The sequence below is a fragment of the Anopheles darlingi genome, chromosome X (genome assembly GCF_943734745.1).
Source record: "Anopheles darlingi chromosome X, idAnoDarlMG_H_01, whole genome shotgun sequence".
Lineage (NCBI taxonomy): Eukaryota > Metazoa > Arthropoda > Insecta > Diptera > Culicidae > Anopheles > Anopheles darlingi.
In genome coordinates, this window is record NC_064873.1 from 11,209,852 (window position 1) to 11,234,772 (window position 24,921).

At 51.0% G+C, this 24,921-nt stretch overlaps 1 protein-coding gene across 3 annotated transcripts in view; it reads left to right on the top strand.

Moving 5' to 3' along the window:
* The first annotated feature begins 820 nt into the window (after positions 1-820).
* LOC125956744 (protein amalgam) overlaps positions 821-24,921 on the top strand; it is a 40,460-nt gene continuing 16,359 nt past the window's right edge. For 2 of the 3 annotated variants that reach the window (XM_049688933.1, XM_049688942.1), the window contains exons 1-5: positions 821-957; positions 1,960-2,188; positions 22,600-23,324; positions 23,618-23,674; positions 23,838-23,914. In XM_049688933.1, coding sequence (XP_049544890.1) covers positions 22,997-23,324; positions 23,618-23,674; positions 23,838-23,914 — 462 coding nt within the window. In that variant the 5' untranslated portion in view covers positions 821-957; positions 1,960-2,188; positions 22,600-22,996. The remainder of the gene's footprint in view (positions 958-1,959; positions 2,189-22,599; positions 23,325-23,617; positions 23,675-23,837; positions 23,915-24,921) is intronic. The other variant, XM_049688925.1, reaches the window with a different exon arrangement.

Sequence of the window (24,921 nt, forward strand, 5' to 3'; positions counted from 1 at the left end):
TTTGCCAAACCTAGACCAAACGCACTCGTCGTGTCACGGCAACCGGCAAACGTTTTTGGATGAGGCAACTCATCGGCTTCTACTCGCGATTAATAGTCGAGCTTATAGCCGGTGGTAGCAAATAGTGGTCGATGGCGCTGTTTTTACTTTGCCACCTGGCTGGGCTTTGGGTTTGCCTTTTGCTCATTTCTTTATGCAAGCTGCTGCTGTGCGGTGTGCACGAGAGGTCAACGAGATTCGCGAGCGAGTGGTAAGGGAGCGAAGCGCCCCGTTTCTGGGGCCGGGTTGGTGGGATGGGGAGGGTGTATAACGATCCTGCGAGTCTGCCAGAAGCGCGGCCTTCAGGAGGACGACAAACATGAACACCGCCGAAGCCAAACCAGCACGCGCAGACACTGTATCGGCAAAGTTCGGCTTCTGCTGCTTCTGAACAGAATCCGGATTCGTCCGTTTCTTTCGGCTGTTCTTTGCCTTTTTTTCCATTTCGTGTCGCTCGCTCTTTCATTCTCTCTTTCCCTTTCTCTTTCTCTCTCTCTCTCTTTTTATCTTTCTCTTTCACTCTCGCTCCCTTTCTCTTTCTCTCTCTCTCTTTCTCTCTCTCTCTTTTTGTCGCTCTCGTTCTCTTTCGCTCTCTAAATTGCATGATGGAGCGATGATGGTGGTTCGCAACGGTCGGCACGGGCGTTTTAACTGACGCCCTCTGCCGCCGGAAACGACAGGATTCGTTCACAGCAATGCGATGCGCTGCGTTTGACAAGTGTACGCCCGCCCGTGCGTTGTGGGGCGAACACTCGTCGCTACTCGTCAGTACTTCGACAGCTACACTGCGAACTGGTCGTCGTTGACGTTGTCGCTTTATCCGTACGCAGCAGCAGCACTTGGCAGCAGCAGCAGCAGCAGCAACAGCAGCAGCAGTAATAGTACTAGCACGAGATCGCCGCCAACAGACAACACTGGGTACGAGAGTGAGGGCGACAAGAGGTCAACGGTCAACAACGGTCCTATACGGCTATCGGATTATCTCGAGTTCGAGAGAAGAGTTGTGTGTGTGTGTGTGTGTGTGTGTGTGATTAGATGCGGCCGATCCGTCGGTCGGATTGCGAGGTCTGATATGGTTTATCGGTCATCGGGCAGCTTGATCGACCATCAATAACCGCGGACGTGTCTTCGAGACAAGGTGAACACGTGATCTCGAGAGCGTCACGCGGTTCTCAACTGTCAAACTGAACTGTCAAAACCAGCAACCAGTCCTTGAGGTGATCGCGGATGCGGATATTGCAATATAGCTGTCAAGTGTACTGAGCTGTGGTGTTTGTGTGCGTGTGTGTGTGTGCAAATGCGTACTTTGGGGCTCGCGCGTGCGTATGTGTGTAAATGTTGATTCTTGATCGATCGAACTAACACCCCAACTCATGAATCTCTCCCCCTCCCCCCCCCCCCCCCAAACCCCTTCCTTATAGAGCTCATTTTTACTAACTCTCGAACAAAGGATGATCGTAGACCGGCCCGATAGTTTGCGAGTTGTGCTTGCCCAGTACCAGTGCCCAGTGTGCAACACAACAATATGATCATGAGCTAGCGAGCCACTCGTGATCGTGTGAGCGCGCAGGCTCTATACCGCGGTTTACTCAGTGGTTTCTTAGCGTGCGCTGCGATTGAAGTCTCTTGAAAGATGCCAGTGACGTAACCGTACCGTTACTTCACTGTTGATGGTCAACTAAATTGTCCGTCTGCATCGCTCGGTGCTACGGTCGATCCGAGACTCTGTGAATCCGCACACATATACACACACACACACACACACATACCACAAAATCCCCATATCCTGTCCGTGTAGCCGTTTGATTTTGCTGATTCTCTCACTTTTCATCTGCATCATCTGTGTGTGTGCGTTTTGTTTGTGTTTGCTGTGTGTGTGTGTGTGTGTATGTGTGCGTGTGCGCAATGGAATCAAATTAGCGATCCGTAGTGCGGCGTAGTGGGTCTAGTGTTGGTTCGTGCGCGGCGTAGCAATGGATCCACCACCACCATAGTTGCACGCCACTGGTCTGACCGCGTCTGACGGACAGCATCAACTTCAACCAATCAACCGCGAACCAGCGCAGCTAGCAGCGAGACACCATTCAACAAACAGCGCCACCGTACCAAAGGTGGCGCGGCAGATGGCCCACGACAGACTGCCGTACGCGTAAGTGTCCCTCCTTCTTCTTCTTCTTCACCCCCGGACCCTTTTCGCGTATACAATCCGATCCTTTTATCAAATCGCCGCCGGTGATCATTCCCTACCCCCCCCCCCCCCCCCCCCCCTTGATGTTCACACGGTTCACACAGTGACCAAGTGTGCCAAGTGTGCGTCATATCGAGATCACTGCTCGGTGTCGGTGTGGTCGATACGTCGATGCCGCTGGTCGCGGCCGTGTATCGAGAGTACCCTCGCCCTCGCCACTCGACCCACTGGCCGGTGTCCTGGTGCAGCCGGGAGAAATCTGAGCCCGAATCGGGCCCCTTTGACACCTCGATTCAATCACCGTCTCACATCTCGCTTGACTGTGGCTGTCATGCCACTGGTACTGCTAGCTGCTAATACCGCAGCACCGCAGTTATTAGGGGTAGTAGTAGCAGTAGGAGTAGTAGTAGTAGTAGAAGTACTAGTAGTAGTAGTAGCAATAGTAGAAGAGTGAAAGAGGGTTTGCAAACAATCTAGCACCCCCCTTCGGCATCCTCACTGTTTGCGAAACCGCGTGGTATCGCGCCTGAACCCCTTCTCTCGCGTACTCCAAACCGGTGGTGGTGAACCCGATACCGGAAGCGCCAGCTAACCACCATCGCCGCCGCCGACGCCGCCACCGACGCCAGCAGCAGACGCGTGGTGTTTTGGGGGCGTGATGCTTGAACGTCGATCTACCTACGATTGTATGTTGGTGTGTATGTGTAACCACTGTGTTCACAGTGTTCGCGGCGTTTGGGGCGCATCGCATCGCCCAACCGGTGGCACCAACTTTTGAGCGCTGGCAGTAGTGTGCCGGTTCAGCCCCCCCCCCCCCCGCTCTCCCCACGCGACAGTCAAATTCGACCGCATAATTATACGATACGGCAGGTGGTGTGGTTGCGGCATGTGTGGTGCAGGAAGGGGAGGGGGTTGCTGGTGGTAAACAGTGCGTTTGCGATCGGGTCGGAATCGATAGGATACGGATGGCGGAGCTCGAACGCAAGCTGCAGGCTGCGTCGTGGGTGAGCGCGGTGCTACTCGCCGCAGAACCGCCGCGGCTAGGATTGGGATGCAGAATCCCTGCGGGTCGGGCAGAGCGCCATTTCAACAAGAGCAAATCGCTACCCAACCAGTACACACCAGCACTGCCACCACCACCACCGCCGCCAGCATTCGCTGATGATACAAACGCCAGCAGTAGTCACACAAGACCAAAGTCAGACAAGCGCAAACGCCACACACACACACACACACACACACACACACACTGGAGCGCGCATGCGAGCACGGTGTACCAGACAATTGCGATAATCAAAGCAATATAAATCAGTGCAAATCAAACATTAAAATAAATGTTCGCGGATCCGCCGGCATGCCCGTGTGTGTAGCCCAACCAACCACCACCACCCCCCCAATCAACCACATAAGTTTGAGGGATGAGGTAATAACTAGACGTGCGTTCGTCAACGCGTGGGCATAAGCAATGATCAGAGAAATTCTCTCTCTCTCTCTCTCTCTCTCTCTCTCTCTCTCTTTCTCTCTCTCTCTCTGTCTCTTTCCAAAAACCGCAAAAACAAAAAAAAGGGAAACCAAAACAAAACTCATGCGGCATTATGTTCACTAGTATCCTTAGAACCCTTAGATGTGGAATTGTGGCCCACTACACCACGGGCTCGAAGGACATACCAACTACCGCGCGGCACATTTCACAAGATATTAAAATTCATGGTAGGACAGTACTTTAACTTTTCCGCTAATTGAAAATCGTGTAAATCCAAAGGATTGTAAAGGGAGCAGCAGTTGGGGTCGAAAAACGCTACTACCCTCGGGGGGGGGGGGGGGGGGGGGGGCGCCAAATGGGTGCGGGAGCATCATATTTGACATACCTACTTCCCGCGTCCTACTTCGTCCTTCTGCACAGGCCTGTTCCACTGTCAGAGCCTAATTTGGAATGTCCCGGCTCGAAAGAGTTTGTTGACAAGACACCCTTACACCCTTACACCCTTCACTAGTACGCAATCCCCCCCCCCCCCCCCTCCCAAAAACCCGATGTCGTCACAGACGACGTTCAGAGCCCGGGGGGGCGGAGAGTTGGGTGAATTCAAACTAGGCGCCACTTCAGCTCACTCGATGAAAGAGCATCCCTAGCCAAACACATCCACAACACCCCGATATAACACCGGGAACTCTTCATCAACCTCTAGCCTCCCCTCCCCTCTCCCCGCCTCCCCTCCTTCCCCCTACACCAGGGGCAGTAGCGTAAGCCTTATTATGGGAATATAATTTGGGGAACGACGGCATGAACGACCCAACCGAGGACGGGCCGGGCTATAGTAGCCTAGCGCCAAGGAGAGAAAGCACGCGCGCGCGAGAGAAAGAGAGAAAGCAGTAGCACGGTACGGCACGGTACGGCACGCAGGGATTGGTGTTGATACCCGGAAATGGTCGTTAAACGCTTCATAATTAGTTTATCGAGACCTGCTCGCCGACAGGACTCTCAGACCCCGGTCCCGGTCCCGGCTCCACATTAATGCTCTGCCAGTGTTCTCATCGTCGTCTTTGGCATATGAATAATTTCTCAACCTCTCCCGCCCCTCCCGGGCACCCGCTAAAACACCCTTCCGGCTATTAGAGCACCATTCAGCTTTGAGCGTCGGCACACGCGTGAGAATCCCCTGCCTGTGTGTGTTCGTGTGTGTGTTTATGTGTGTGCGCGCGTGTGTGTATGTGTGTGTGTGTGTTGGTAGAGCGCTCCCATCCCCGCTCGTTTCGTTCTGGTTCCAATCCTCCGCCCACCATCGTGTGTACCAGGGACTGGCCAGTGCGCTACGATCAAACAAAACGCCTTTCCTTTGCCGAGTTTTTATGTCGCTGTTGTTGTTGTTGTTGTTGTTGTTGCCACAGCCGTTGAGGAATGGGAATATGGGACCGCGGCCAGCCTCAGCTTTTTGCCTCGTCGCAGCCGGAAGCAGCCACACAAAAAAAAACGTTCCGCTGAACCATTTTCAACGATTGGATGAGCTGTAAAGAGCATTTCAACGAATACGGACAAGTACACTGTGCTGGAAACGCAAATGCCTGGCACAAAACGGGAGAGTTACGGGAGGGTTACGGTCGGCCGGAGTCGATCGATTAAGCGAAAAACGGTTTTAAGCCGCGGGTGAGGAGATAGGGAGGAAGTGAAAGGGGGAGGGGGTTGGGGGGGGGGGTGTGGTAGTTTGAGGTTATGTACGAGTGCTTCCACTGCTCAAAACCAATCTGGCTAGCAAAGCGTGTAGCGGTATACCACCATAGAGCACACAGCTGGTCTCTCGCACCAGCGCGGCCTCTTAGATGATACCGAACCCACCCGGTACAACCCGGTAACGGATCAACTATCCCTACGAACCTCGGCCTACTGCACTGCTGGCGACTTTCAGCAATTGCTGTTATTATAGTTGTTGTTTTTCGTTTTATTCTCATTTGTGTTGTTTTCTTCGCTCCCTTGCATTCTCTCTTTTCCCTTTTTTCTCTTTCTCTCTCTCTCTCTCTCTCTCTCTTCCTCTCTCTCTCTATCTCTCTTTCTCTCTCTGTATACATCTGTCCCGTGACTTACTCTACTTGACTTGGCTCTAGCGTGGGGTAAGCACCAGCAAATCAGCACAAATGGCCAAATCACTCAGGACTAGCTACAAAAAAATACACACACACACACACACATATACACACAATCTCGTGTACATACACAACCATACAGACAAACACGGTGGCTACAGTACTGTGTTACAGGGCCGAAATGAAAGAAAGAGTACAAGAAGAAGAGAAGAATAGAAATAGAAAGAAAAAAAAACAATTGAACATAACAACAACATACCCCGGGACATGTACGGGGCAAATCCGACTTGGGCGACGTAGCGAAGCGTACGTAGATTTGCATTTGACAGCTATGCAGCGGTGAATGTATCAGATTCACCGCACTGGGGCGCCCCTTCCTAACTGTAGTCGATCGGCAGCAAAATGCATCAGTTTGCATTTGGTCGGGAACTACACCTTGGTGACCTACCTTGGATCTGCCCGGCTCTACACCGCCGGGCCAAGCGCAGTTCTTCTCAGTTCTTGTTGTTGGGCCGGTGGTACACGGTGCTATACTCTAACACACACACACACACACACGCAAAATAGACTCCCATACCCCTTGCACGCAGAAGTAACGTTACGTTACGCTTCCAGCGAGTATTCCTAGCCTTCGTGTCCTTAATGAATTGCACCGGCCATTCCACACCCTCTGCTAGCTTACCTACAACCCGGCCGTCCGCCCTACTAGCACACAGTGCGATGTTCCGATGTTCCGAGTGCCCCAGGGCCTTCAGCCTTTGCGCGCGGCGAGCCTCTCGTTTTTCCGAGGTAGCTATTGTCTTTGTGGAACAAGAGGGAAGAGAAGGGCACAGGGGAGGGGGGGGATGGAGGTGGTAAAGGGGTTGGGGGAAAAAAACACCACCAATCCTTGGAGCGATAAATTATTTCATGCACGCAAATTAATTGCCTATCCCCTATATAATGTAATATATTGTATTATGTATGTTAAATTTATATACATATACTATATGTTCCATATGTATATGAGGCTATGGTACACCTCATTCGCCTAATGATGGTAGAATGGAACAAACCAACAAACCGAGAGACACGCGGTGCACGCACACCGCCACGACCATCTGATAGACCCCGCCCTACACGCGGGTCTTTCGCTAATTAAGGAGTTCTTATTCTCTCGGTCCCCAGTCGCCAAGCTTCTTATGGAGTGAATCGATTAGCCGCTGTAGCTCCAGCTAGCCAACTAGCTAGCTTCGAGCGGTTCCCCGTGTTTTCGAGTGCCTGACGGCGATTGGCCGCAAGGACTTATTCTAGCACCGATCGTCGGGATGCAGCGTCCTGGAAAGTTTCTCGGGAACAAATGGGTCTACTAGGCCACTACCCTCCCGGACTGACTGACTGACGTTCAGGTCCAGGAAGACCCGGCCGGGCTGGCAGGTTTGCTACCGTTTGACAGACACAGTTTGGCACCAACTGGCCACACTCCCGATGATTAATCCCGAAAAAATCCTCGGACTCGGACTCGCGCTGCATGGTTCAATAGCAAGGGCAGCTAGATTGTGTGCTCGTTATATGCCACAATCCACAATCACCCTCGCCACGCTCCACACACTCCTCTCCCTCTCCCTTTTTCTCGATATTGCTTTATTAGAACCGTGCCAACCGCTTACCAACCATTCTCCTCGCACTCGCGGCTGGCGGTGGCGTTGCACGTTGTCTCATTTCGGTTTCCCTGGCAAAATGCTTTTAATCAACGGGCGTAGATGTCGCGGGATCATGGGCACCAACGCGCACACACACACCACGACTCCCGCGCGTTGGTGCCACTTAATGGGTAATTAATAATTTTACACGCTCGCGACGAACAGCTGCCAAGCAAGCAGGCAAGCAGGCAAGCAAGCAAGAGTGGCAGTGGCAGTGGCATCATCACCGCAAAAGTGGGATCTCGGTCGAAAATTGCGCGGAAAACCGGTTGGCTGCCATAAATCAATATACCCGGACAGCACACCCCAACTGCACCCCAGCCTCAGCTCCACCCCCAGGCGGTTTGGGAGGGGGGAAGGGGGTGGAGGGGTGTCAGGCTGTGGAACTGGTGTGGCTCGGTGGCCGATATTGAGCGCCGAAACTGAACCGGAACCGACCGACGGACCGACCGACCGAGGGCTGGCAGCGCAATACGTGCCCAGTGCACAATACGTGGCCACCCGTGACACCCTTCAAGATGGCAGAGGAGGGGAGGGGAGTGGCAGGAGGACGAGGGCGAGGAGGAGCAAAATGTGAAAATCATACCAAAAGATTAGTTTTGATCCTGTAGGGGGGGGAGCAGCTAAGCATCACGATCACCCCACCCCACCAGAAACTGAACCAAGACGGACCACCTGCAACCAACCCCCTCCACCCCCTGGGCAGGTGCTGTCCGATGTTGCCCGTCAGGTCAGGTCAGGTCAGGTCAGTGCGAGTGGCTGGTGGCCTGGGGCTCGGACCCTGGAATGTGGGTAGACGTCGTGAAGGAGCGGAATCTTCAACATCTTCAACCCCAACACGCCGGTCATAGGGAGTGGCTCACGGTGCACTGGCCGCACGTTTAAGCCGCAAGGGACAGAAGCGATGAAACCAAAAAAAGGACGTTGCGCTGGCAGGGCGCGGATCAACGCGCTTGTTGTTGAACTTGTGTGTGTGTCTCCTCAATCCTTAGAAGATTGACTTTGGATTGGACCGCGGAGAGCGCCTGCAACTGGAGCTGTTGTAGCTGTTGCTATCAACTGCTGGGGGGCCTGTCTGTTCATCGAGCAGCGTGCAAAATGTTAGAGCCCATCATCCACCCTCCCCCTTATCGCTTCCTACCCCTCTTCTCATTTTCTCTCTCTCCATCAACCTCCTCCCCTCCCTAAAAACACCCCCTCCGCTTCAATTTACACCACTTTGTAACGATAGAACGGCGATTGTAACGATTCTAACGATGTTGCACGCGTTGCTGCGTCATGCTAACACACATATACGCGCGCCAACCCAACCCCATTTTATCCCTTTATTGAAAAAGGGTGGCTCCAACCCCCGTGGTCCGGCTTTGTTGCAACCCCTCACTCCCACAAGGGAAATTCGTGGCTGGGGGGTTGGGGGGGACGCGGGAAACGGAAGAGCCAGCAAAAAAACGGCTCTTACCCTTCTTGTCAACCCACCAGTCAACCCCCACCCCATGCAAGTGGACCCAGCTCAACCCGCCATGCGAGTAGTGGACAGCCAGCAAGCAAGCCAACGAAGTCCACGCTAAATGTCATCGGCATCCATCTGCTGCTGCTGCTGCTGCTGCTGACACACATACGCTCAGGACCGAGACAGACACAAAAGCCACATGGAAAGTGTGTGCGACGTGATATCTAAAACTCATTTCCGCTATCACCAACTGCCGAGAGTTGCCCAAACGGGGGGGCGGCTGACAGCGGAGTTGACATCACGTTCGGATAGTAATTCAACCGCGGTTCAGGGGGGCCGGCGTTCGCGTCTACCACTACAACGACAACGTTCGCCCCTGTCACCGGCACGTCACGAGCATCACGAGCCACTCGATGAAGTGAGTGAGGGTGGGGGTGCACGATCGAAATTGTCAGATTGCAGGCGGAACGCGTGTCCCGCAAAGAACCAGAAAACACATCCATCGTCACACACACACACACACACACACACGACCGCCCGACCGCACACATAAAATGTCTTTAGAAAAATGTTCGTCCTTGCTTTATTAAAAAAAAAGAAAAAAAAAAGACACACGTCACAGCCACCCCGCACCCCGGTGCATACGGCCGCTTACATGCAGGGCTGGCATACATTCGACAATAAACACATCATTAAGGTGCCTATTCCGGTAAGGCGGTCGGCTTTTTGGAGTTCATTATCGCCATTATAGACGGTACCAGCAGGCGTCAATATTGGTCTCTAAAATGGTTTAAACGCCGCCAGGCATTAGCTATCGCCACGCTGGAATAGACCCCTTACAATGCGTTGCCAGTTCACGCCTACCGACCTGGCTAGTTAGCTGACCATGGTACGTACGTACGTGTTTACGCCCCCCCCCCCTCCCTCGCCTCCACTCTCGCCCTTAATTAACCCCACCTCCTTAATCACTTCCAAAGCCAGAGAAAGGAAGGTTTTACGGCGGCGTCGGGGCCGTCGCTTTCTTTACGGGTCCGTCACGGTTGTCAAGAACTCTCTCTCTCTCTCTCTTTCTCTCGTTTTTTCCTCCTTGTGTTACTCCATGGAACCGCACTCGGATCGGATTTACAAGGGTGATCCCACTTGTCAACCACACTCACCTCCCCTAAAGGTATCTCGGGACCGGGGGCAACGGAATCGTTTCCGAAATGTTTCCCTGGAACAGAAAATGAAATGATGCTGATGTGGTGCGCCCGGTTCCATCGCGGTGGCGGGGGGGGGGGGGGGGGGGGGGTGGTACATACAGCAGCTTGTAAGCATCATCAGCGGAAAATCTGAGCTTCTGAGGGCTACTAGTTCGCGTAGCCCGCTCCGTTCGTCAGGTCCGTAATTGCTGCGGCCGCTGAAGGTTGGCCGCCACTCGCACACGCACCGTCCTGGCCTGCAGATGCACTGCATCGTTTGCATCGTTGCTTCAAACAACGCCGGGCTGGATGGGCCGGAGGAGAAGGTTCCCTATTTTCCCTTCCCCAACCCCCATTCCCCCATCCCCCTCCCCACTTCACTCGCACCACACGGAACCCCCGGTCGGTCTCGGTTGCCTTCTTTTTCCCGATTTGTTTATTTTCACAGCCCCAGCGAGCGAATGGCAGTGACTGTCGTTGATGAATGATTAAATGGCTGGCGGGTGCCGGTGGCGGTGGCGGTTGACCTGCCAGGCCAGTCAACCGAACATGCCAGCCCCTTCCCCCATACAATGCGCTCATCACTGTCGATGTGCCGATTGTCGGTATTTCCAATCAGGATGCTGCTGGTACCGCTACCAAGCCGCACAGCACAGCACACCATCGCTTTATGCTTCGCTCTCTTTCGCAACTTCTTCTTCCCTATCTTCCGCTCCTATCGCCTCCTCTTCCTTCCCCGCCGGTGGCACCCTTGGCGGATGGCAGTAAGATGGTGCAGGCAGGCCGACATTTGCCATGGTGCTGACATCTCTACTGAAGTGGGAATAATTTAAATTGGAAAATAAAAATAGCATAGAGCGTTTGTTGCCGCGGCAGCCAGGGAGAGCGCTTGTTCGGTGCCCGGCCTTCGGCAACTAGAAGAGAAGAAAATTGATGAAGTGCAAAGACCGTTCTGTATGTGCGCGAGCGCGCGTGTGTGTGTGTACGCGCGAGAGTGTGGGTGCTCGAGTGTGTGTGTGTGTTAGCGCATTTGCTGCAGTTCCCTTGCGAGCTAGTAGCGAGCAATTGCAATGCGAAACTCACCACTATCATTTGCAGGCAAACTTTCGCCCCCCACGCTTGATGCTTATCTCATGCTCGGAGGCCACCACCCCCCCACCTTCCAGCTTCAGCAGAGTGGCCTCACTTAACCGCGCAATGCTACGGCTAATTTTCACCAATCAGGCACGAAAAAAATGTGTTCATTCGTTTAATCCCACTAGTTATCGCTAGTGCCTCGGATTACGGATCGCCATGTCACAGCCCCTCGTTTTCTATTTACGCTGGATCAGACAATTCTTTCGCAGCAGCAGCAGGGCTGTACAGGTAGGCCTTGGGCAGCAAGGGCTCTACAACCCGGGTGTACGTACAACCGGCCCACTCCGCCCCTTCACCTCATTCTTGCAATTCTTTTATTGCTATTTGTTACCATTCGTCCCCCCTTTCGCTCGCACCCTATATCCCGTCATGGGTTGTGCAAAGGGGGCGAAAGGGTTGAACGGCACTGTGTTTGCACGCAAAGCTCAGCTCCTGCTACACTCTTTGTAATTTTTCTTCGGCTTTCGGAAGGGTTTTCTTTTTGGGGCCAACATTCCAGCGCCAATATGGGTGTTGGCGCAAATCTTCCTTTGCGCGGAACGGAAAACACGGAACCTACCCTCTGCCGAAAACGGGGGCAAAAATCAAGAAACACAAAAAATCCCGCAGCAGGGGGAAAAGCAAAAAAAAAAACTCCTCGACCCGAAAAATATCGAAAACAATTCTCGCAAAGGAAGCGTTGTGGGGGGGGGACCACTTTTCCTCGACTCAGATGCATCCCCCTCCCCTTTTCCCCATACTCCCTCACATACACACACGCACACATACCGTGGGGGGGACGTGTTTCGACGCGAAATCCACGAGGACAGCATGGGTATCAACGGCCACTAATCCCTTTGGCCTTTTTCTAAGCGGCTAGATTCGTGAGAGTGACGGGGGTGGGGGGTGGGGTGGGGGAGGAAGGTGGACTAGTCTGGATGGCTGTCGTTATCGAGCTAACCCACTCGAGGGTAGTCCGTTCGTTCCATTCGCCCATCCGTTCGGCCCATAGTCCTCGTGCAGAACAATGCGAGCAAATCGCCACTAGGAGAGAGGAGTGGGCCGGATGGGTGGGTGGGTGTGTGGGTGGGTGGATGGGTGGGTGGGTAGGTGGCAAAAACAATCCAACTGAAAGATTCTACAGAGGGAGGGTACTCCGAGAGAGAGAGAGAGAGAGAGAGAGAGAGAGAAGGGACGGTGAAAGTTTGAGTGATGCAAGGAAGGGAGGAGGAATGTTTCCGGAACATCAACCCTCCCTGGAGGGCTAAGTGAAATGGCTGCGTTTTGCCGCGCTGCTGTGCTGCGGATGCCAGGCCACCATGCCTGCTGCTACTCTTCAGGCCACGACGTCGTTGGCGTTTCCGGTTTGCCGGAGGGGCATCGACGTAGTTGTTAAATTTTTGTTTAGACTGCCTCCCCCCACCCCCACCCCCCTCCCGAATGTTTTTGTTGTTTCTTTTCGGCTCCACTGCTATTCATCACGGGCACCACCAAGGCGAAGGCGGGCGTTGCCGGGGTGGGCGAGGCGGAAGCAATTCCAGTTCGAACATCAACCCTCGGCTCGAAGCTCGCCTCTCTCTCTCCCTCGCTCTCTCTCTCTCTCTCTCTCCCTCGCTCTCTCTCTCTCTCTCTCTCTCTATTCTATCGGAAGTTTTGCAAAAGGTCAAGCGCGAAGGTGCGGAGGAGTGTTGGTGCGGATGCTGCGTTTCAATCGTTAGCGAGAGATTGGCCCCGGGGGCCTATGCCCTGGAGCCTTTCTGGCTTGCTGGCTCCACCGGCGGGCGAATTGGCTTACACTCGGCGTCACGCTCAATCAGGCGGCCAGACTGTCGTCATTCCGTGACATTCTGCTTGAAGTGTCTCTGGTGTCTGTAGGACCGTCCGTCCGGGTAATCGGTGCTTGCGTTCCTGTGCGTAATAGCGATCACGGCACTTGATAATCAATGTGAACTTCCTGGCAAAGGATTAAGATAACCTACCCTGGAAACGACCTGCAGTTCTGACGGACTGGGTCGTCACCTGTCGTTCTCAAGAGTGCCTTCTATGCGCCTGAGAGTGAGATCGAGCCTCGATACCCAATCTCTGACTCTGCATCACGCGCGCTTGTATGCGTGTGTGTGTGTGTGTATGTGTGTTGGTCTTGAAGGTTTTGCCTTTGCCGAATCAGCACTAGTAGTTTTTTGGTTTTACACATGGAAAAGACGAGCCAAATGTTTAAATCAGCACTAGGTCGTCGCTGCCAGCAAAGCTGTTGACAGCGCTCATTGATATAAAGGGCATCCATTGCCCTAGCTGTACCACACTGTGCTGGTACTGATCATCATCTGTTGCCACCTGCAGTGTGCAGCCTGTTGCTCGCAATCGCATGGAAACGACAAAAATGCAGCCTCAGCTAGTTGTAACAGTAACAACCAGCAGTATCCAACAGAGTAGAGTGGAACATGTACCGATGTGCAGCAAGTGACAAACGGTGCCCCTACGATTTGTGTAGTTAGGGTGGCTGCTGCACCCTCCTCCATCCCAACCACCCGTTCAGCGCTGCTGTTTGGATCATTCTTCTTCTGCTTGTTTTTCTCTCTTTTGATTTGTGGCTTCGCCAAATTAATGGATCGCCATTTGGTTAAGGTTTTTTTGTTGTTTTCTAGCTCAGCGACCCTCATCCACACCATCCGACCAAGCCCTGCCTTCCTGCCTCTCTGAAAGCATCCCATGGCCCTGGATGTGGGAGTCGTTTTTTGAGGAAACATCTAGAGGAAGTTGCAATGTCGCCATATTAATCCTCGCCATCGCGCGTGCACGTATATAGGATATATATATATTATGTATATTTTATATACGTATATATATATATATATATATATATATATATATATATATATATATATATATATATATATATATATATATATATATATATATATATATATATATGTATATGTATAAATAAAGCTTGGAACAGTAAATATTTGGCCGCTTTTGTTTACTCATTGCAGCGCGTCTAGTGGTCTGCACACTCCCTGTAAAAATTGGATTTGTATGGAGAAAAAACCTCGAAAGTCTTGAAATTTTCAAATTCAACTCAAAATACCGTATGTAAACTTTAGGAGGGGACTTTTACCTTGATTCTAGGAAAATAAAACAGCCGTAAAGTGTAACGAATGCTCGATTCTGCAAACAAAATTGAATCAACACTCCTGGGATCTCTCAGCGTAATTCCACCAAGAAAAACTCACGACAGTCGACATAACAGATCGGGATATTTTTTTAAAAGAAATTTTAAAGTCATAAAAGCTAGAAAATAGCCAAATAGGGCCCTAGAGCGCAGCTTGATTGGCCAAATCCGTGCAGGGAAGCTGTATGAACAAGAGTTGACCGAATTCAAACCATGCATTTCGATGGACGATGCAACAAACGTAAAAATGCATTTCGATAAATAACGGGCAAAATTATTACTTTACCAATCATGGAGGGAATAGTTTAGGAAGCGTTTGGTTTATTTACGGAGGTAAATTTGCCCTTAAGATGATGATTTGGCGTGGGATTTGACATTGTGGCGACAAATCAAATGTTTTCACCATTAGGGCAACGTTCATTCGGCATTTGTTCTTGAAAAGAGTGTCTACAGAAAAGGATTTTGTTCTTCATTCGTCCACCAACGATCCTGTGTAAGTTTGGCATGATTTAGGTAGCTCTTCTTGGCGAAGATATGGCGTTAATGTTTTGTATTCAAATAGATCAATTTCATAGGGCAAACTATCAATCCACAAAAATGTCTGGATTTTCGTTCCATCGATTTCTATTTGACAATTATCATAAGGAAACTTAAAAAGTACATCAGAAATGTATAAAACCAGAAATGAGAGTGATGTGCAACAAGAGGACAAATGATGTGACCTACAGTACTGTGCAAACATTTTTGTGTGATGTCAAAGGAAAAGTTGAAAAAGTCATATAAAAAACTAATGAATAATTTACATCAATATTTTTTATTAAAGGCAATTAGAAAACCTACAAAATGACACCTTTCTTTTCTTTAGACGTCATGTTTTGGCTGAGATATGAACTATTTTGTGCGGCCAAGTATTAACTGTTCCAAGCTTTATATATATATAATAAATTGCGTACTTTCGAACGTTCCCTTCTTGAGAACGGATGGGCCGATTTCGTTTCATTCTTGGCGCTAAGAATTCGTCTCTGCTTCATGTTTATACGTTGAGACATGTTGAGAAAATTGTGTCCTTTTATGGCAAATTGAAACCTTTTTTTTTGTACTGGTTCTCCACTTCACACGCTACTTTCAAAACATTGGATGACAAAAATTCACCTCCAATGTCTACTTCGATGAATTCGATATTCTTACTCTAATTTGATCATCATTGCCTACTGCGGTACTTTTATTTTCTATACCCATCAGCCACACGAACACTTGGTTTGTGCAAACCAACAGTGGATTGGTTGATTCGCGATTTTGTCTTCTAACAGAGATTTGGCAAGCGGTTTAAGTTTGATGATTATAATGGTTAGCACAATAACTACGTTTACTACATCCAGAACTATTTGTGATGAAATGAAAATGGCTTGATTTTAATTGACTCATTTCGTAGTCAGAAGAAAAAAAAATGCTTCCAACCACAATATCGAGCAGAACGTATGCATTAACAAAAAGAGACAAAATTTGAATGGCGATAAGAAAAAAACTAAGACAGATAAATGTGTTCTGTAAACTTCATATGGAAGATGGATCAGCTTGCTTGCACAAACAAATGAAACCTCTATCAGCCGAACTCTAAACGAGATGGCGAAAATTGTAACAATCAAACCAGCATAGAAATAACCGAAAAACATGTGCACAAATATGTTTTCGATCGCCACCGTTTTGTGTGAAAAAAGTAATGCATTTTTATGAGCTTTAGGATTGCGTAGTCAAAATTCAAGAAGGCTTCAAGAGTCGAGTGGCAGAACGAAGTTTGCGGGTCAACTAGTATATATATATATATATATATATATATATATATATATATATATATATATATATATATATATATATATATATATATATATATATATATATATATATATATATATATATATATATATATATATATATAGATAGATAGATAGATAGATAGATGTGTGTGCGTGTGTGTGTGTGTGTTTGTGTGTGTGTATGAGTTTGTGTTTGTGTGTGTATGGCAGGCTGTGGCTGTGTCTATGTGCCCCTCAGGGAGGCGAATAAATTAAGGGAATCGTTTTATTTTGATTAAACATATTTCCGGCGGCCGCCCTTGGTGCGGTGCCCAAGTACCGAACAATAAAATTCTGGGCCCTGGACCGGCATTCCGGAGCGCGCAGCGCGTAAATTGAATGCGAGGAGTGAGCTTGCCTACCACGGCTCGGGGTGTACTGCACGTCAAATGTGTTTTCATAAAGATTTATGCGAGCATTTTACACACTCAGCGACCACACCGCTCCTACCGCCCGACCGACCGACCGACCGGCCAACCGCAGTGGCCCCATGTAATGAGTGGCAATACGCGGTAGTAATCCTTGAATGTCTGATGTGCGCGCTCGCACGTGTGTTTGTGTGTGTGTGTTTTTTTTTATAAAGCAAGGTTGAAAAATCTTCCACAGGCGTTACGGCACAGGATTCACCCCAGGTCCTTTCCGCTAAAAACATTCCTTGCTCTTCGACACGGCCTCGATCCCCTTCGGGCTTACGTCGAGGCGACTGAGGGCGGTTGTTAGATGTCTGTTGTCTCTGCTGCTCTGCTGTACTTTGGCACCTTCGACGGTGTGTGCTTTTACAAAAAAATATTATTATTTGTTTAAAATAGAGTGGAAGGTGTTTCGTGGGCGGTCATGAGCAATGATTGTTTCTTAAGCGCACGACTTTGATGATTCAGTTCAGGTCCTTCGACTTTAACGGTCCTTTCTTCCGACGGTCTGTGCACAAAATGTTGACAAGTGCTTCGCCATCACCGAACTGTCACTTATCTTGTATTTTAAGAGATGATAGTTTGCAACACTATAAGTACATACAGAGGGAGAGAAAGGGAGAGAGAGAGAGAGAGAGAGAGAGAGAGAGAGAGAGGGAGAAAGAGAGAGAGAGAGAGAAAGAAACGTCAGCACCCAGTCTTAGCTCTATGCGCATCAGGATGCTCCTTGTTCTTACCTCAAGCTTCGCTATTACTGCGCGGCCAGGGTCAGGATGGTAATTCTACGAAGATCCTTTAGCTTCGTCGGTCCTTTTTTCCGCCGGTCTGTGCACAAAATACCGAGAGAGAGAGAAAAAGGAGAAGGGTGGGGCGGGGACTTGGGGGTCAGAAAATTAATAGCAAAGGAAGGTCTATCTGTTGACATCTCACACTTGGCAAAAGAGGCCTCCCCCCCCCCCCCTCCCCTTTGGCACCTCTCTGAGTGCGAGGGCATGAAAAAGGGCCAAACATGGAGCCCGGACCGGTACCGGAAGCACGTGAAGTGCTTTAATGAAATGTAAGAAGCACGCGTTTCCTGCTCCGTCCGTAGCAACCTCTCGTGTGTGTGTGTGTGTGTGTGTGTTTCTGTATGAGGGGGTGGAGGGGTGGATTTGCATGTGAAGATGACCATTAAATATTAAACTTTCGCCACTAAAAATGCAGCCTCACCGACTCACTCACTTGTGCACAAAGAGGGTGGAAGGGGGAGGGGGGAAGGGGGGGGGGGGGTATGGTTGGTTGCGCAACCGGAAAGCAAAAATGGCGTTAGTCTGGAATTTGAGGTCCCATCTGCTGCTGCTTCCTTTCCGTCTTCTTTTAAATTTTCCGTAATTTGTGTTGTTTGTTTCGGTTTCGGTTCTCCCTTGCCCACCATCTGCGTGGGGGTTCAAGCCCCACCCCTTCCACCCTCACGCATCCCTCACGTTGTAGGGGATGGACGGACGAAGGTCGGGTATGCCGGGTGTGACAGACACGCAGATAGGAGCATGATATGAACGTAAGAGAAAGGGAGCAAGTCTGCAAGCGAGCGAGCGAGAGAAAGAGAGAGATAGAAAAAAATGAGAGAGATCGAAAGAGAGAGAGAGAGAGAGAGAGAGAGAGAGAGAGAGAGGCAGAAACAGCGACATAGAAGGGAACGTTACGTTGGGTTCCACATTATGCAGATGCCGGTGGTTTAGGCACTGGCGCACGCACTCACGCATCATGCCGGGTCATCGGGCGTTACTGGTTGGGGCGTTGGGTATGCGAATACGCGCGACCAAGCATCGTGTGCGTGCGCTCGCAAGTGAATGATTCATTTTAATACTTTGGCAAAACAACCAACCAGCTAGCCAGCCAGCTAGCCAAATAACCCATCTCCTTTTCTCCTATCTGTTGTTATTATTATTATTACCATCGTAAGTCAATGGCGATTCCGTGTCCTTGCGTGCTTTACCTTGCCCTTGCTTCCTTCCTCTCGGTATCGTTGAGTGCCGGAATTTGCTTCCATCTTGCGAAAAACTAATATCGTGTAAGGCAGCACATTGAAAGTAAGCAGCAGTAGAAGGTTTGGCAGACAGACAGGAAAGAGAGAGCAAAAGGGTAGTGGAAGGAAGACGGAGTGTGCCGGAGACTTAAAACACTTACGGAAGACGAATTTCTCGCAAAGAGCGTTAGCGACACTCCACACCTTTCCCGACACCCAGCAGGGGATCCACAGCAGCGACGGTGCGAGCTCCTAGACACTTCCTCCAGGGTCCTCCCCCCTCCCTCCCCCCCCCCCCCCCCCCCATCCAACTCTTTCCATCCACCACAACGTAGAGATGGAATGACATGGAATGCAGTGGGGATGGGGACTGGAAAGCAAAGAAGTTGCCCTTTCTGTTTTCGGCAAGCTCTCTCTCTCTCTCTCTCTCTCTCTCTCTCTCTCTCTCTTTCTTTCTCTCTCTCTCTCTCCTTTTTCTTTTGAAACATGCCACCGAGAACGGTACATTTCCAGGAACTTTCCTTCATACACTTACACTGACGGCGTCCGGTGAACTGAAATCGAGAACAGCACACTCGAGACGATGTCAACCCACGCCAGTGCAAGTGCAGTGCAGTTCCGTCGCTTCCTTCTTTCTTTGGTTTTCTTTCGTTTGTTCCGCGCCCGCGCGCGTGTGTGTGTGTGTGCATTTATTTATGCTTCTGGCGTTCGCCCGGATAATCCTATAATAATCATGAGATCAGCATCGCAGCAAGTGAAACTCGAACGCTGACGCTGAAGGCACTGGAGGGCATGTTAGAATGTATTTATTGAAAAGGGCTCCGCTTGCCAAGGGTCAAACTGAAAGTAGCATCTCCTTTTCTCCTCTCCTTCTCTGGTTCTCTCCTACTCTCAGTCTCTCTCTCTCTCTCTCTCTTTCTTTCTGGAAAAATAATTTTACAATGAAGTATCAATGGAGCACGGAGTGTTAAGGACTGCCTTCCCATCTCCAGCGTCTCCTGCCTGTCAAACGGATGCATGATACGCAAGGGCAAAGGAGCGGGAGTGTGGAGCTTGGTGTCTAGCCTATTCAGCTGTCATCATCATCTGCCCGTTACACGCCGGTGCTTTCGGTGCTACGGAATATTTTCGGACGGCTAGCCGTGAATCAAGATAGACGTGCTCGCCTCGCTAAAATATTCACGATGCTTTTCGTACGATGCATGCCGGCGCTGCCAAACTGTCACCGGACCGGCTATGCTGGTGCGCTCAAGCTCTCCAGCGAGCAACCAACCGACCGACCGACCGACCGACCAACCGACCGACCGACCGACCCACCGACTGATTCGTTCGGCCGTCGCGTTCGGCGTCGGCGTCTGCCAAATTATTCGAAAATATTCTAAACCCCCCCACCCCCCTCCAACAATCGTTCCTTCAAAGTTTGGCGGAAACGAATTAAAAAAAATACACACACACACACACACACACCCTCACAAAAGGAAGTGAAAAAGGAAGAGATGAGGAGGGAGTTAAACTTTCCATCCTCTTGCGTTGCGCTATTTTTAAAGTTGTGCCATGGCCGGTAACCGGCACCATAAAAGCTATCCTCTCCTGGCAGTCGAACGTGACACAAGGGTTGTAAGGAGACGGTGGGGAGGGGAAGGGGGGGGAGGGGAAGGGGGGAGGAATACTGCTTCCCCTCACCAATTTCGCCACTTCTTTTCCTCCTTCTTTTGTTGCCGTGTCAAACATCTAACCACCCTGTGGAACGGGGGTGCAGAACGGGGGTGCAGTGCAGTGCAAGGTCAAGCGCCGGTGCACACAGCCATGAGAAGATGTTCTGCGGTGGTAGTGGTGGTGGTGGTGGTGATAGCGCTCAAAAGGCGCTCCGTGTTAAACTATTAAACTTGGCTACCCGCGCTCTGAGTGTCGTCGTGGTTGACCGTTACACGTGCTGCTAGCACTCGCCGGCCAACAGCTGTCCAGGCTTCGATTTCCACAGCAGCAAGTGGTAGTAGTCCGAGGATTGGGGGCGAAGCAAGAAGCAGGAGGTAGCGAGAAGATTGCACTGAGGTTGTTATTAAATTTGGTCATCCTATGAGCACAACAGCTATCCGATGATCGATGTAGCTGCTCGACCGTGCCTCGTGTCAACTCCACGACCTGGATCAAAATCTTAGATCGCACACTTGCAGCCGAAGACCACCTCCCCCCAAAATGCATCTTTAGCGGTAGTAGAAGTAGTAGTAGTAGTAGTAGTAGTAGCAGCAGCAATAGTAGTCGTTTTTATAGATGTTGTTGTTGCAGCAGTACTGCTTGCAGCAGCTCCTTGGCTCACAGCAACAGCAGGCGTTGTTAACCAATAAGCACCCCATAATCGGTTTGCTCGTTTCCGGATTGCTGGCCCCGTGGTACCATGGGCGCGCGCGTCCTCTGCTGCTGCTGCTGCTGCTGCTGTTACTCCGCTCCTTCAAACCACTCCCTCCCTCTCCTGATGAATCCCGGCAAGCGCAGCACGCGCGACACATGCTACGATATCTATATCCCGGACCCGGATGTTCCCGGCCATGGCCTGAGGGTTAGTGATGTTGCGGGCAACCGGAACCGGGGAAAAAGGGGGGGGGGGGGGGGGGGGAAGAAAAAGAAGACCACTGAGGACAACATATTGCATATTACATTACAGTTTCGGGAAACTTCCTTCCTTCCACCCACTACCTCCTTCCTCGCAGACCAACCGCCAACCCCCCGCACCCCCACTTCACCCAGCTTTCGATTCCCCTTCCACCTCACCGGAAATACATCGCTTGAGGTTGTTGGTGTTTGTGTGGCAGGCTACGGGAGAGCAGGTGACTGGGGGGTTTGGGGGGTTGGGGGTTAAGTTTGTTGCGACTCTCTCTCTCTCTCTCTCTCTCTCTTCCACCCAACCCTCTTCCCTAGTAGGCCAATTTTGACCAAATGCGGGGCACTTGAGATGGAAAACTTTTTTGATAAATTCTCACCTCACGATCGCACCACCCCCCCCCCCTCCCTCCTCCAAAACCTCCTCCCTGCTTCCTTTTCTGCCGCTGCGTTCCACTCGCCGGAGAACTTTTTCCGTTTTCGGCTTTTGCTGCTCGTCACAAACCCCTCAACCAGCGAAGTGGCGGAGCGGGTTCGGGGCGGGACGGGACGGGACGAGTGGAAATGAAGAAACAAAGAAAACAAAAAAAAAGAGGAAAAACTTCTAAAAAGGCGATGGTAGCTGCGCCAGTAGTAGACACCGTGCTCTCGCCTGGGTCGTTATTTATTTATACATTTTTTCCTCTCTAACTCCCACGCTGTCGACAGGCGACTGGCTCGTGACCTGCCTCATGTGATTTTGTGTCCTCCCTTCACCTTCACCTTCTTTCCGTTGTTCCGTTCTTTTTCGCACGGAGTAGGGAAGGAAACGGGGAGGGAACATGCTAGGCTACATTCCTGTCGTGGGGGATGTTTATTTGATCATCCAGCGAAGGCAGTGGCCAAGCAAAGTGTTGTAGAAGATGAGTGTTATAATACGAGCCACGAGTGAGTGAGTGAGTGAGGGCAGGGGATGATGGTTAACCCATACGGTCGTTCGTCTTCGACGATAAAGAGAGAAAGAGAGGGGGGAAAAAAAGAAGAGAAAACCCACAGCAGACAGGCGAAATGGCGAGGAATCGGTCGGTCGGCAACATATGTCTCTAGCTGTTGTTTCGGTTATGGCTGGCCGACCGAGGCATGAATTGACAAAAAAACTGATAGGTATGTGGTGGACTTGGGGCTGGACTGGAGGCACAAAACTGTTTGCCCCCTTTTTTTTTTGCTATCTCAAAATCCTTCGCTCTCGCTTAAGCGTCCAGATTCACACCCAACGCTGGTCTGCACCTCGCGAGCAGACCCAGCATAAGCAGATTGTAAGTAATGCAAGTCCAGCGAGTGTTTTCTTAGTGCTGTCTTTGCAGTGCCCTTCGTCGTCGTCCTAGTGTAGCGGAGACCGAGCATCGGGCCGAGGATCGTGGATCCGCGAAACGCCGCGAAGGCATGCGGGGGACGGGCGAACGGACGTTACACCAAACCTGTGAGATTAGGCAACCGAAGCAGGCGCCAGCGGAAGAGTTAAACCAAAGCAAGAGCCGAGGCATCGAAGCCCTCCGGTATGCGACACGGCGGCAGTGATCTCACCCGGCCAGCATCGATACAGCAGCAGCAGTAGCAACAGCAGCAGCAGCAGCAGCAGCAGCAGCAGCAGCAGCAGCAGCAGCTGCTCCAAAGCGAGCTCTTCGCGCAGCCGCTACCTAGGCTACGTATCACGACAAGCACAACAGCCGACAACGGCAGCAGACGAATGACGACGGCGGTGGCAGCGGTGGCGGCCACGTACCAGCGGCGGCCCACAGGAGCCCACAGGCACCAACACAGAACAGTGCCGGCTACGACGAGGCCTCCCGGGCTACGGCAACCGCTACCGATCGGCCGGTCCCGATCGGCACGGGCATGCTGGACGCTGGACGCGGACGCAGTGCCCAGTAACGCTTCTCAGCCTCCTTGTCTTCGCAGTAGTCGTCCAGCGTCCAACAGTAATCATAATAGTTCTAACAGTATATGTTTTTGTTACCAATACCTTCGACCTGTAGCTATCCTGTACATAATGCTAGCGGCGCTCCTGGCCAACGGTAAGATAAGACAAAGGGCGCAAACCACCACTGTGGTCCACTCCGCCTTCTCCTCCTCCTCCTACAGGAGCTCCCATTTCGGGTTTTTTTTTTCCCTGTTGGGACACGGCAACTGGCTCCAGGACGCTCGAGACGTCATAGAGCGGGCCGGAGTATAAGGGCGTGTAAAGGTGTTGGGTTGTGGTAGCCGAAAGCCGAAATAGTAACATGTCTTCTTCCTGTCACTCTTGTTTCCCTTCCTGTGCTGCCACTTATCGCTTGTCATCACAACACAACCTCGCTTGGCTGCTCAGTGTCAGCATTCGAACCAGACTTCGTTTACCCACTGGAGAACGTAACGGTGGCGAAAGGTAAACCGACTACACATCCCTTAGCCTAACTCCGCTGAACTCCCATTCCTTGACGCTCTCTCTCTCTCTCTCGCTCTCTCTCTCTCCCGCTCTCTCTCTCTCTCTCTCTCTCGCTCTCTCTCTCTCCCGCTCTCTCTCTCTCTCGCCCTCTTTTCTTCCATAGGACGCGATGCCACCTTTACCTGCGTCGTCAACAATCTCGGTGGTTATCGGGTGAGTGGGGAGGCAACTCCGGCTCGGGTACGTATCCGTTCTGCAATGAAATATAGAATTGTCTCCTTGAACAGCCCCAATCCCCAACCAACCAACTGCCTCCACTGCCACTTTGATTGAAAATACGCCCTCTCCCTCTCCCGCTATCTCCAATCTCACCCCCCCCCCCCCCAATCAACATCGGCTTCGCTACTACTCCGCGAAAGTGCGAACGCAAAATTCTGCAAAGCAGTAAAGTGCGAGTAAACCGGAGTGTTGAGGTCCGAGGCCCGTGATTATCCCACGATAATCTCCCGCCTTTCCGTCAACCCCATTTCACCCTTGCCTTCATCCCCCCCTCACTCCTCCCCCCACCCCAGATTTCAGCCTTCATCTTTACCTTATTATGCACCAAAGCACCTTAAAGGCACCTGAGCACCATCACCATATGCAGTCCGCCTTTTTCCTGAGCACTTCACCTCCGCACGCACATAGATCTCCGCAGCGCACCGCACTTAGTGGCGTATAGGTGTGTGTGTGTGCGTGTGTGTGTGCGTGGTAGTTGCACACTGTTTCAGCACATCACACCAGCACCAGCACCAGCACCAGTATTCCCAGTAATGATGTGTTTTTATTTTTTTTGCCCTCTCAAGCAAACACAGCACAACAAACCCAGAAACTGCACCGTAGTATACCATCCTGAGCACCAATGCACTATTCTGAACTATTATATTGCACTACATACCCGTATCCGTATCTAATCTAAATCCCTCTAAATATACAGCTATCGAATATGTATTCGCACTCCCGCGTAGAACTCCAGCACCATGTTCTTCTTCTTAGCTTGTTTAACAACAACGTTTCCACGTACGGTTCAGAAACTTTGCGTTTGCGACGCGGTAAGAAAAGAAGAGTTTTCCTTTTTTTCCGTACTGCCACCCGAAGCCAGGAGGCAACTTTTGACACATTGGTCGCAAGGGTTTGTTTACATCTGTGCACGATACCGGCTAGACTGCGCAGTGCAGCGTTTGTGTGGGACATGTGGCCTTAGTGTA